Below are 12,458 nucleotides of genomic sequence, written 5' to 3'. Positions count from 1 at the left end.
TGGGGAGGGGGACTGCGTGCCGGGGACCCAACCCTGTGACCAGAGGCTGGAGGTCTGGTCCCGCCCCCTGGTGCCGGGGACAGGGAGCGGCCGGAGGAGGAGCAAGTCACCAACGGCCAAAGATTCCCTCACTCGCGCCTGCGTCGCGGAACCTCCCTAAAGCCCTACCCGGAGCGGCGAGGCGCATGTCCGGGGGGGGAACACATCCACACGCGGCGGTGCCCCCCGGTGCCAGGTGTGCAGGAGCTCCCGCACTCGGCACCAGACCCCGACCCGCGGACCTCTTCACCCGGCCGCTCGCTCGCGTCCTTGCTAACAACGCGGTGATCTAGAAAACACGGTATTTCCCTGAGTTCCGTGAGCCGCCCTAGCAAATCGTAACCCTGCACAGGGGCGTCACGGGAACCTCCAACGCGCAGCCACATCAGATGGCCGTGCAGGTGGCCTAGGGACCCGGCACTGTCGACGCGGGGGCCGCCTTGAGAGCCTGAGCTCTGAGGCCGAGGAGCGCACACCCACCGACCCTGGGTGGTCCGTGCCGGGACTGGGTGAATTCACGGGACACCCAGCGGGTGTCCACAGGCAGCAGGAGAGCTGGATGTCAGTGCTGTTTTAAAAGCCGCATGTCTGGGGCCGGCTGGGAACAGAACCAGAATCTGGATAACTTTTTACCAAATCCTGACACGGGGGCTGGACGCACGGGAGAGGGCTGTGGACACCCACGCCGCAAGGTGGCAAACACGAGTATGCGGGACACGAATGACACGTTTCAGCCCCACGGACCTTCTCCGCGTGACCATCGGCAAAAGAGCCGCTCGATCAGCTGGAAGCAGGAAGGAGAAGCAGCGCCGCCGCCTGAGCAGGTGGAAGGAAACGCGCGGCCGCTCGGGCTCCAGCCGCTCGCGACTAAGCTCTGGGCAGCGAGAAACGGGAAACTCTCTGGGGGTAAAGAATCTCCCTGAAACCACGACAAACAGCCGTCACAGCTCTAGCGAGTGTCGCCAACCCTCCCGTCAGAGCCGGCAGCGCGATAAGGCCCTTGCCGTGCCCGGCGTCTCTCCTGCACCTGTCCGGGCCTGGACCCGCAGAGCCCGGTGCGGGAGTGACGACAGAGCGACGGTCCCACACGACGCCCAGAAGACGGGACAGACAAGTCACCACAGTTTTTGGAAGTTCAACAAAACTGTCTTTCTGTATTTAACGTGGCGTTCAGGCGTGACCCAGAAAAGCCTATTTGCAACAGGATCAAAGGCGTTGAGTCAAATACAGCGAACCCCACCGACACGCGCACGCCGCACGGGAAACGCACCCCCGCCTGAGCCGGGGGAGGGGTCGGGCTGGTCACGCTCCGGAGGGCCGTGGGCGTCCGCTCTCCCCAAGCCGGCGGCCAACCGGAGCCTCTGAGCAGTCAGGAGCCGGCCCCAGCCACGGACTCCACGGTGCAGCGGAGCCGTGAGGGGTACGGGAAGAACATCCAGAACCTTCTCGAAGACCACAGAGGCTTAGGCGTCGCGGCCGTGAGGGGCGGGCGCACGTGGACACGGTCGCAGGGCAAACACGGCTCCGCAGAGAAGACGGGCGCACGCTCCTCCCACAGGCGGGCTGGAACATTCTGACACCCAGACTGGAAAGCCCGCGCTGACCTCGCCTGGCACCACACCCCCCGGCCTCAGGCGACGGCCTGTGGGACTCTGGCACAGAACCCCAGAAAGCTTCGGGAAGACGCCGCGAGCGGGTATCTTCACGACCTCTGGAGACAGAAACGGTCCCGTCAAACAGGACCCACGAAGTCCTAGTGACAAAGGAGCAGATCTCTAATTTTATCACATGGACGCGGAATCTCGAGTCACGCGAAGACCTCAGGGGAGCCCACGAAGAGGGGAAGGTGACGCGCCCTCCGTACGCCGTCAGGGTGTGGTTTCCAGAGAAGGTTAAGGATTCCTTCAAATCAGTAAGAAAGAGACAGAAACCTCAGTAAAATGTGGGCAACAGCCTGGAAAGGCCACAGAGACGACATCCGAGGGCCAGAGGGCAGTGAGGTGCGGCCATGCTTCCTACCTGGGCCCAGGTAGGAAGGGGAACCATGCGAGGCCGGCACGGCGTGGACGATGCCCCCCCCCCGCAGGGGGCACGGCGCTGGCTCAGCCACCTTGGAAGGCCGTTTGGCCAGAGGTGACCTGGTCGGCCAAACCCACGCTCCACGGCCACGGGTGCCGTCAGGAACACTCACAGCAGCTTTGCGTGTGAAGCCACCGACTGGGGACAACACGAGGGTCCCCCAGTGTCGCAGGGACACGCGTACTGTGGTCTAGTCCGGGCGTGGGACGGCTCCACGGCCGAGAAAGCCAACAGGCGACAGAGACACGGACGAGACAGGGCGAATGAACCCGAACACGGGAGGGACACGGGGACGATCCCCACGTCGCTCAGCACAGAAGACAGGAGGAAGACGCCGGGCAGTGACGGTCCCGGGTCATGGGGTCTAACCCCGGGACCTCCCAGCAAACGGCTTCCTTGCCAGCGTGGCCGGCGGAAATCCAGAGACGGAGCGTTTCCGCGGGTTACCCAGGTGGGCCCTGGAGCCGGAGCCGGAGCCGGGGACGGCCGTGACTCGCCGCCACAGCAGCCACAGACAGGGCCACCGGCGGCGTTTCCGCATCGGGGCGCGTTCCCGGCGGGGAGGGCACCGCACGACGAGAGGGAGCACGTGCTTCCCACCGACACTGGCTGTCGCCTGGGGACGGCGGAGGCCTGGGAGGCCGCGCACAGGTGCGTCGTCAACGAGGCACCAAGCCAGGCCCTGCTTCCGTGCCTCTTTCTGGGTGTACATCACAGCACAACGGCTACGGGGCGGGGAGTCGGGGTTCAGGACGGCGGCCGGCACCCGCCCCTCGAAGTCGCCTTACCGGCTTCCGGATGCTTGAGGGGTTAATGGTAAAGTCACTGTTATCGTGTCGGAACAGTGACATCACTCCTTCGGGGCAGCAGTAGGAAGCCCACTCTTCCACGCTGGCCGGCGCGTCGTGGAGCTGCTTGCCCGTGGCGGCGCTTTGCTGCTGCGAAGCAGGAAGGCGGGACTCACTTCGGAATCCGCCCAGCCTGAGCCGGGGCGGGGGGGGGGCAGGGGGGGTGAACCCGGAGAGGGCACTGCCTTCGGGGGCCCAGCGCTGCCTGGATCAGGGCCCCCCCGCCCCGATGGCGCCCCTGCTCGTGGCCGCCCTCCCTGTAACCCACACCCCAGCCGCGTTCACTGTCACAGCCGAACGCGCTCTGGTATCACTTGCAAAGCGGATGCTGTGGGCTGTGTGCACGGCCAGAGTCCTCCCGGGGAGCCCGGCGCCTGCCACCCCGCGCTCGGAGGACGTGGCGCCGGAGCACGTGGCGCCGGAGCCCAGCGGGAGGCCCGCTCTGCACGGCCGCCCCCGGATGCCCACGCTTCCCCTCTGCTCCAGAGAGCCGGCCTCCGACCAGAGAGGAGACATGCGCCCTGGGTCACCCTCCTCACAGCCGGGGGGTGTCCTCCACTTTACGGAGGAGGACACTGAGGGACGGGGGTCCGTCAGGCCCCACAGCCTGGGTGTGTCCAGGCCCAGCCCCGTGACCCAGTCGGTGGCCCTGGCCTTCCGCGGCTGGCCCGACACAGCCCCGCGCGCATGCGCCCACGGCACCTGCTTGGGGTCTCTGCTCTTCCCCTTCCTCCTGTCCTTCTCTTTGTGAGGCGACAACAAGTGGGAGCTGCCTGTTGCTTCTACAATTTTGCTTTCTGAAATCGCTTTTCCTGCTGTTAATAAAGACACCTGCGGAAAGTGAAATCCAGATTCACAGCGTTAAGAGCAGCTGTGCACACGTTCCTGCACCGGCTCAGATCTGATGGGTGGCTAGTGGCCCTACGGCTCTGAGGGGCAATCTGGTGTCTACTCGGGCACCAGGGCCACACCAGTGAGCCTGCCCCAAGCACAGGGGACTGTGGTGTCCCTCAGTGGGTGGGACACTGCAGTCTCCAAGATGCTGGACCAGCGGGGACACAGAGCCAACCTCCAAGGAGTGCCGGTCACCTCCATGAAGTGAGTTCACGTCTCTAACTGAGAACACGTAAAGATTTTGGCTGTTCTCCTAAAAGAAGTGTTGAAGAATCCTTGTTTTGTGGATGGTGGGAGAGTGGGCTGGGGCATCTTGAAGACCAAGGATGCCTTCCAGGTCTGTCTCATTCTTCCCACCGCCAAGGGGTGGCAGTCCCACTGTCCCCCGGCACACTGCTGGGAGGGTCAGGGGCATTGCCCTCAAATGTCCTCGAGAACCAGAAGCTCCAAGAGCCGCTCTGGGAGGGCCCTGCAAAGAGATGGTGGGGACGGGGGATGCACAGAAGGTTCCTGAGTGCCAGGGCGCCAAGGGGCAGGCAGAGGCAAGCATGCGCTGGCTGTCGCCCCAACACACCGTTGCCCTGAGGCACGTCGTGGTGGATGGGCCGGGGTGGTGGTGTGTTTCAGAGAAGAGTGTCCCCGGCCACTGCAGTGGGGGCAGGGCTGTTGTCTGAGGGCGGCACCCGCCGGCGAGGCCCGTGGGCTGCAGGGGGAGGTGTCGGCCCCTGCCAAGAGCTGGGGACGGGGCAGGGAGCAGCCTGGCGCCTCACCTGCCAGATGCGCCTGAGGCACATGTAGGCCAGGAGGCAATATTCCTCATAGCCGGCGGCACTCGGGGACACCATCAGCGCCAGCAGGGTGTAGGCCCGAGCCAGCGCCTCCAGCTGTCTCACGCTCCAGAGCTTCTCCACGGGGACTGTCCCCATGTCCTTGGACACCATGCTTTCTGGGGCTTCCGGAGTGGACAGTGGCTCCTCTGCAACACAGGGGTGCCCCAGCCATGAGCTGTCCTGACCGGGCCCTTCTAGAAGGCATCCCTGCCACCAGGGGCCGGGCTGGCCTCAGGGATACGGTCCCAGGGCTCCTGCCCCGGGCACAGGTCCCAGCGGAGGCCGTGAGGACACATCCACGCCGGGCCGGCCCCAAATCAGAGCAGACCGCACCCTCACCTGCCCCCTCAGGCGTGTCCCTGGCTGGGGTGATCAGCATCAGGATGTCGACCGCCCACTTCAGGTGGAAAATCACATCTTCCATAGGAAACTGCTTGTAGTACAGCCATTCGCTGAGCTCCAGGATGTACTCAACTTTCTGCCACTCATTCTCTGGTTTCTTTGGGATGAAGCAAAAAAAGACAGAAGAGACACGCACTTACCACTCCACATCCCAAACGCTGCGATGGACGGCGTCCGCTGCTTCCTTTTCTGGGAGCCCGTGGTGGGCCCTCACCCCGCCTCCACGTGGCGGGACCCGCTAGCGGGACATCTGCTGCCCACACTCGTTAGAACCTTTCTGTCGCTCGTGGTTTTGTCCCAAGACCAAAGCCTGGCACAGTCTCTCCGGGTCCTCCAGTCCCCGGCCTGTGCCCGTCTGCCCCTCCCGGCATCCGGACTCCTCAGTCGGGCTGTCTTTGGTCCGTGAGCAGCTTTGTTTCCTCAGACGGGCCTTCAAACGTGTATGGGAGGCAGGCTCTGGATGGTTCTGCGGTTCAGCAGAGCTCCATCCCTGCGGCAGCCCCAGAGCCCAGCCCCAGGCCCGGCCACGCACAGACTAGGTCACAAAGCACGGCAGGTGGCAGTGGAGCTGCTCCCTGCCCTCCCAGAGCAGAGCCAGCGCAGCGGTGGCCCCTCTGCCTCCCGCCTGCTGCGCCCCACGCCCGACCCCCTGGGAGTGGGGGGCTGCCCTCTGTGGGGCAGAAAAAGCAGGAAGGAGGAGGGGGCGCCGCGGAGCAGGACTTCGACATCGGGTGTTGGGCTGACGCATCGTGAGATGGAGGGGCGCGGGCAGCGGGGTGTGGGGGGCGAGGGGAGAGGGGTCCAGGCTAGACACTAAGCTGTGAGGCGACTCAGCCCGGAGCCTGGCTGAGATCATCAGGGAGGAAGGCTTGTGGACGGAGGGAAGCCGAGCCCTGAGCCCCCGCCTCCCCCTCAGTAAGCGGTGTGGGGGAGGCTGGAAACAACAATACACAGAAGGAGAGAAAAAATTTACAGATCTTTTATCTGATAAGGGGTCGTGCCCAGGATGCTCGAGGAAGTCCTACAGCTCAACAATAAAAAGATAACCAAATCAAAAATTGGGCAAAGCATCAGAATAGACATTTTGCCCAAAAAGATAGACAAACGGCCAATACACGTATGCAAATACATGCATCAGTCCCCCGGGAACTGCAATCAGCGCTGTGGCCGCCAGGATGCTAGAACCAGGCGGCCAGGAGACGGCGTCACCAGGGCATGGAGAGACCGGAGCCTCGCACAGCTGGTGGGAAAGCACTCCTGGAAGGTTAGGTGGGGAGACCCCGCGGGGCCCCGCAGTTATGCTGCTCGGGCAGAGCCCAAGAGAAACGTGACCGTGTGTCCACACGGAAAGAGCCCCCCCGGGAAGAACACATACACCCCTCTGACGGGAGACCAGCAGCCCTGAGCCGGCGAGAGCACGCACCCGGCTGCACACACGAGGTCTGGCCACCTTACACGATGTGGAAGAAGCCGGTCACAGCGGACACACCTTGTGCGACTGCACATGTCCAGACAGAAAACCCTTGTAGGCAGAGAGTGGACTGGCAGCTCACTGGGGTTGGCAGTGGGATGGACAGAGAACAGACCTACAGGGTTCTGGGTGGTGATGAAATATTGTGCCGCTGACTGTGGTGATGGCTCTGTGACCTTGTGAATTGCTAAAAACACCTCGTACGCCTGAGAAACAGGGAGCAAGTGAGGAGAGGCTTGGGGTCAGTGGGGACGGAGAGCCTTTGCAAGAAGGCTGGTGCCTTTCTGTGAAGCAGTGGGGGCCACGCTGCCTGGCCCCGGGGAACCTGATGGGGACCTTGGTCTTCACCGACCACTCAGCATTGACCACACAGAGCAGTGTCCTGACCCGTCCCCGGGACCCTGGCTCAGTCGAGAAGCCTCCCAGCAGGACGCGCTCCATGAGAGCAACGAGAGATGCTCTCTGGAACAGGTGTGTGGGGCCGGGGAGCGTCTTCAGAACGACCTCAGTCCCCCTGCCTAGGCTTCCTTGTCCTTCCCTGAGTCCCACCAGGCACCTCCCCTCCCCCGATTCTGCCCCTCACCCCGTGTCACTCCCCGTCTGCTCGGTTCTTGTTGGCGTGGGGAGTCTCAGAAGGCTGCGGAGCCCTGCTCCCTCCGCAGCCCGGTCCAGCCTCGGGCATCCCCTCCTCGGGTGGACTCCCCTGCAGAACAGGAGGCCGCGCCCCGCAAGGTGCATCCCTCCACGCTGGGGAGGTGCGACAGAAGAGCGCCCCTGACTCCTCAGAAGGGCACATGCCCTCCCTCAATTCCTTTGCTGGGCGAGGAGGGGCTCAGCCTCCCCCCACGGGTCACGTCTCTACCCCAGAAGCTGAGTCGCCAGCCCCCGAAGCCCCGGTCAGACCTGCAGGGCCCGGATCGCGTTGTGGTGGCAGACCAGCTGCCCGGACACGCTTCTCGAGTTCAAGGCCAGTCGGCGCCACATGTGTGCCAGATAATCTTCCCTCTCGTCCTTGAACTTCTGGATTTCCATGGTGAAGTTCTGGCCAAGTTTGGCTTTCACCATGACCATATGTTTAAAAATCAAGCTTAAAAAAAGCAAAAAAGAAAAGTCAGTGCTTGAAGGAGAAACAAATACAGATGATGCATCTAAAACTAAGGAGTTCGTGTCCCTTCTCCTAGTGACAAAAACAAAAGATAAGCAACGGCGCCGAGTTCCTCGCATCTGAGTGCGGCTGAGCCTTGCCTTGATTTCCCTCCAGGTGGGGAAAGAGAGCGGACAGGGGAAGGCGCTAGAGCCAGAGCAGGGCAGGGGGGTTCTGGGGGGAGGGGTGTCCTGGGGGGAGGGGCGGGGAGGGGGAAGGAGGGCAGGGCAGGGCAGGGGCGGGGAGGGCCCTGCAGAGCGCTCACAGGCGGTGGGCCGTCCGCGGCAGCACCTGCACGGCCTCGTCCAGCACCTTGAGGCCGCCCTCCCAGTCCCCGCGGTCCGCGTGGCAGTGGAACAGCAGCCCGTAGAGCGCGGCGCGCAGCGTCAGGTCGTCCTCGGCACCTGCGGGAGAGGCGGCTGTGCGGGGGCGGGTGGACTGCCCGGGGCCCACCACCAAGCCCAGTCGGACTCACGGAGCCCCACGGAGCTTCCTCCTCCGGCAGGTGCCTCCCGCGCGCCGCCAGCCCCTGCTGAGCTCGGACTCTGCGCCCCCCACCCGCCCCCAGGTCCTGTGGGGGTCCCTCCTCTGCGGCTCTACAGATCGGGCGGCCGGAGCCGCACCCTTGGGTGTGGAAACGGCCTGCGGAGGGACAGAGACAAAACTGTCCTGTGGACTTGCCACCGCACACCCCAGGGCGTGCCCGAGCTTACGCGCCCCCGGGGTCCCACCTGAGCAGAGGCCCCGCCGTGGGTGCAGAACCCTCGGGGTCTCTGTTTGCAGGGTGGACCCCAGAGCAGACGAAGGCCATGGCCGGGGACACTGCTGGCACCGGCACCCACTGCGTGGGACCTGTGTGCCCCCGAGGCCTCTGCACGGCCAGCGCGGGGCTCTCAGTATGCAGGGTCCCTGCCGCCCACACCCAGCAGCGGGACCCAGACGCCGGTCAGCCTCTGGGACTGGGCCGCAAGGGCTGCTCCTGCCTGTAGTTTCAGGCCTGACGGGCTGGGGGTCCTGCCCTGTGCCCGCCTCTGTTCCATCGGCGCCAGGAGCCCGGGTGCGCTCTGCGGGGAGCCTGTGGGAACTGTCGTGGCTCAGTGCCCCAAAGTCAGTGACACGTGGTCCTACTTTTCGTTCATTATTTTAAATCAAGTTTCTCTCTCCGACAGACCTGAAGTCCTTGGGACCGGAGACGGTCCCCAGCATTTACACTCCCCAGCAAATACTGCCGGATACAAGGATGATGATTTTTCTCCGCAGAATTAGACACGAATTCTTAAATATGGTTTTACCTCCTAGTTCAGTTTGTGTTTTGGTTTGGTTTTGCAAGACGACATCTCCGCCTTGTTGTGCGGAAGTGCAAGACTGTGACGGGCCTGCCGGGTACCCCCTGACCCCAAGGCGTCCGGGACAGGGCCCCTAGTTGGTGTCCTTGTGCACACCATGGGGGGCTCCATGAGGTTGTTGCCCATCACACCCCAAGTGACGAGCCGACACTCCCTGTGGTCTCCGTCCGGATTGAGTAGGCTTCATGCAAGGCTGCCGGAATTATGGCGCAGAGCACTTGCCTCTCCTGTGCCTGTGGCTGTGTCTGTCTTGTGTCTACAAACCTGGGAGAAAGTGACCTTCTGTCATCCCTCCACTGTGGGAGTCCGCCGTGGGCCACTGGTGGAGCAGCAGCACTTTCCCCTTTCCCTGCAGTCGAAACAAGGACATGTATATCCAGGAAGTTGTGACTCCTTCACCGTTTTGAGGTTTATTTGGCTCAGTATCTAATTACAGAAATTGCAACTAAGTTTCTGAAACACTAAGACATAAAAAGCAAAGTCCCATTCACCCAGGAGAAGAAGCTCCCAGTGCCCGGGAGAGCCCTCCGCAGAGACCACCCCCAACTCAGACAGCAGCTTCCTCAATGGCATTAAGTGTCCAAACCCATTTTAGAGGCTGAAATCGAAGGGATCAAAAACACATTAGAAAAAGCTTGTTACGAAAGATGCCTGGGTGGCTCAGTCAGTTAAGAGTCTGACTGTCCTGATCTCTGGGTCCTGGGATCGAGCCCCAGCAGGCTCCATGCTCAGCAGGGAGTCTTAGGATTCTCTCTGTCCCTCCGCTGCTTGTGCGCACTCTAAACGAACACAAATGACTTGGAGGAGATGCAAACACAGCGCTCGGAGGCAAGTTTACAGCTGCAAACGCCGACATGGAAACAGAAGAAAGATGTCAAGTGAACAACCTGACTTTCCACCTGAAGGAACTAGAAAAAGAACAAACTAGACCCAAAGCCAGCAGAAGGCAGGTAGTAATAAAGGCAGGTAGAATAAAGTAATCGACAAAATAGAGGTTGGAAAAATAACAGAGAAAGTCAACGAAAAGATCGAGTAAATTGACAAACCTTTAGCAAGACTAGCAAGGAGAAAAAGAAGACACAAATGACCAAAATCAGGAGCGAGCGCGGGAATTTGAACACCGAACCTGGAGAGATACGAAGCGTTCTAGGAGATCCCTGTGGGCTAGCACGCACCAAGCAACTATTAAGACGGGAAGAAATGGGCACATACCTTGAAACATGCACGTTGCCTACACTGACTCAATAAGAAATGGAAAATCTCAACAAACGTACACAAGTAACAACTGAACCAATAATCAGAAACAACCCAATAAAGAAAAGTCCTGGACCCGATGGCTTGTGGTTGGGTTCTACCAAATGTCTACACAATTGACAATAACCCTCCTCAACTTTTCAAACACCAAAGTGGAAGAAATACTTCCAAACTGATTCTGATACTGAGAGCATTCGAGACAAATACACAGCAAGAAAGATCATAGACCAATACCCATTAGGAATTTAGATGACGGAAACATCCTCAACAAAATTTAGCAAATCAAATCATGACCACGTGGGGTTCACCCCGGGAGGACGAGAGTCTTCCATGTAACATCATCCATGCAACTCATCGCGTTAGTAGAACGCAGGAGGAAAAGGATCACCACGTTCCCCACGCCACGATCACCTCAGCTGATGGAACAAGGCATTGGACAAAATCCAACAGCTTTTCATAAAATCTCAGAAAACTGGGAAAAATGGGAGCATTTCTCAACACATGAAGGATATTTATCAAAACCCCACAGCTGACACTGTGCTCAGTGGTGAGCAACTGAAGCTCCCCCCTGAGACCAGGAACAAGATGAAGATGCTTTCCCTGCTGCTGTTCAAAATTCTACTGGAAATTCCAGCCAGAGTAACAAGACAAGAAAAAGAATAAAAGGTGAAACTCTCTCCTTTCACAGATGATATGATCCTACATATAGAAGAATCCCCAAAAGTTCCCAAGAAAATCATTAGAGCTAATAAATCAATTTAGAAAGCCTGTAGGACACAATATAACAGTCCGTGGTTTCTCTATATATCAGCAACTAACAATCCACAAAGGAAACTAGGAACGTGCTGTGCACTTACTTGTGTCCCCCACCACTACCGCATTCACGTGTAGAAGTCTCCGTCTCCAGTGCGCTGCTATTTGGGGGGTAATTAGGGTTAGATGAGGTCAGGAGGGGCAGGGTCCTTCATAAGACCATAAGATGAGACAGAAGACATCTTGCTCTGTCCCTACATTGCCCCCAGAGGAGGACACAGCAAGAAGGCAGACGGATGCAAGACAGAAGAGGGCCTTCACCAGAACCGGGCCACGCTGGTTCCCTGGTCTCAGAACTCCAGACTCCAGAAGAACATGACACAGACTTCTGTTGGGTAGGCCACCCAGTCATGCACCATGTTGTTAGAGCAGCCAGAGCTAAGACAGAAAGCAAAATCATTTATGCTAGCACCTAAAGGAATTAAATACTTCCAAAGAGGTAAAAGACGTATTTGCCAAAAACGATGAAAACATCCCTGAAAGAAATTAAGGAAGACCTATATGAATGGAAAAACATCCATGTTCATGGATAGAAAGGCTTTCACATGTTCAACCGTACGTATTACCCAAAGTGATCCAAAGAGTCAACACACCCGCCTCAAAGCTCCAACACCGTTTTTAGAAGAAATGGAAAAGCCAATCCTCAAATTCATGTGGAATTGCAGCGAGGCCCCAAGTAGCCACAACAATCTCAAAAAGGAGTAATAAACTTGCAAGGCTCCTAGCTCCTGACTCCGAAATTTGTCACAAAGCTACAGTCGTCAAATCAGTGTGGCCCTGGCATTACGACAGACACACACACCAGTGGAACAGAAGAAAGACCCCAGAAGTAAACTCTTCCGTAAATGCTGAAATGAGGTTTTTTTTTTTTTTTTAAAGACAGAGATCACAAGCAGGCAGAGAGGCAGGCAGAGAGAGAGGAGGAAGCAGGCTCCCTGCTGAGCAGAGAGCCCGATGCGGGGGCTCGATCCCAGGACCCTGAGATCATGACCTGAGCGGAAGGCAGAGGCTTAACCTACTGAGCCACCCAGGCGCCCCTGGTGAAATGAGTTTTGACAAGGATGCCAAGATCATTCAATCATTCAACGGAAAAAAAACCACCTTTTCAACAGCTGGTGCTGGGACACGGGACTTTCACACACGATGGAACAAAGCTGTCCCCCTGCTTTACAGCATATACCGAAACAACTCAAGTGGGGGAAAAAACCCTGAACACAAGAGGAGAAGCTATAAAACTCTTAGAAGAAAATACTGGAGAAATTCTCCATGACATTAGATTTGACAATGGCTCCGTGGATGTGACACCAAAACATAGGCAAAAAGAAAAAAAAATTGAAT

General features: G+C 59.1%; 1 protein-coding gene across 7 annotated transcripts in view; it reads right to left on the bottom strand.

Moving 5' to 3' along the window:
- CFAP46 (cilia and flagella associated protein 46) overlaps positions 1-12,458 on the bottom strand; it is an 88,879-nt gene that overhangs the window by 34,294 nt on the left and 42,127 nt on the right. For 6 of the 7 annotated variants that reach the window (XM_045068471.1, XM_045068473.1, XM_045068475.1 and 3 more), the window contains exons 25-31: positions 9,318-9,402; positions 7,973-8,111; positions 7,467-7,650; positions 5,030-5,189; positions 4,631-4,836; positions 3,669-3,797; positions 2,907-3,056 (exon numbers count right to left, since the gene is read on the bottom strand). In XM_045068471.1, coding sequence (XP_044924406.1) covers positions 2,907-3,056; positions 3,669-3,797; positions 4,631-4,836; positions 5,030-5,189; positions 7,467-7,650; positions 7,973-8,111; positions 9,318-9,402 — 1,053 coding nt within the window. The remainder of the gene's footprint in view (positions 1-2,906; positions 3,057-3,668; positions 3,798-4,630; positions 4,837-5,029; positions 5,190-7,466; positions 7,651-7,972; positions 8,112-9,317; positions 9,403-12,458) is intronic. The other variant, XM_045068472.1, reaches the window with a different exon arrangement.

This window comes from Mustela putorius, unplaced genomic scaffold, assembly GCF_011764305.1.
Source record: "Mustela putorius furo isolate JIRA1106 unplaced genomic scaffold, ASM1176430v1.1 tig00003909_pilon_pilon_pilon, whole genome shotgun sequence".
NCBI classification, from domain to species: domain Eukaryota; kingdom Metazoa; phylum Chordata; class Mammalia; order Carnivora; family Mustelidae; genus Mustela; species Mustela putorius.
Note: the sequence above shows the minus strand (reverse complement) of the source record. Positions and strands in the feature narration are given on the sequence as shown.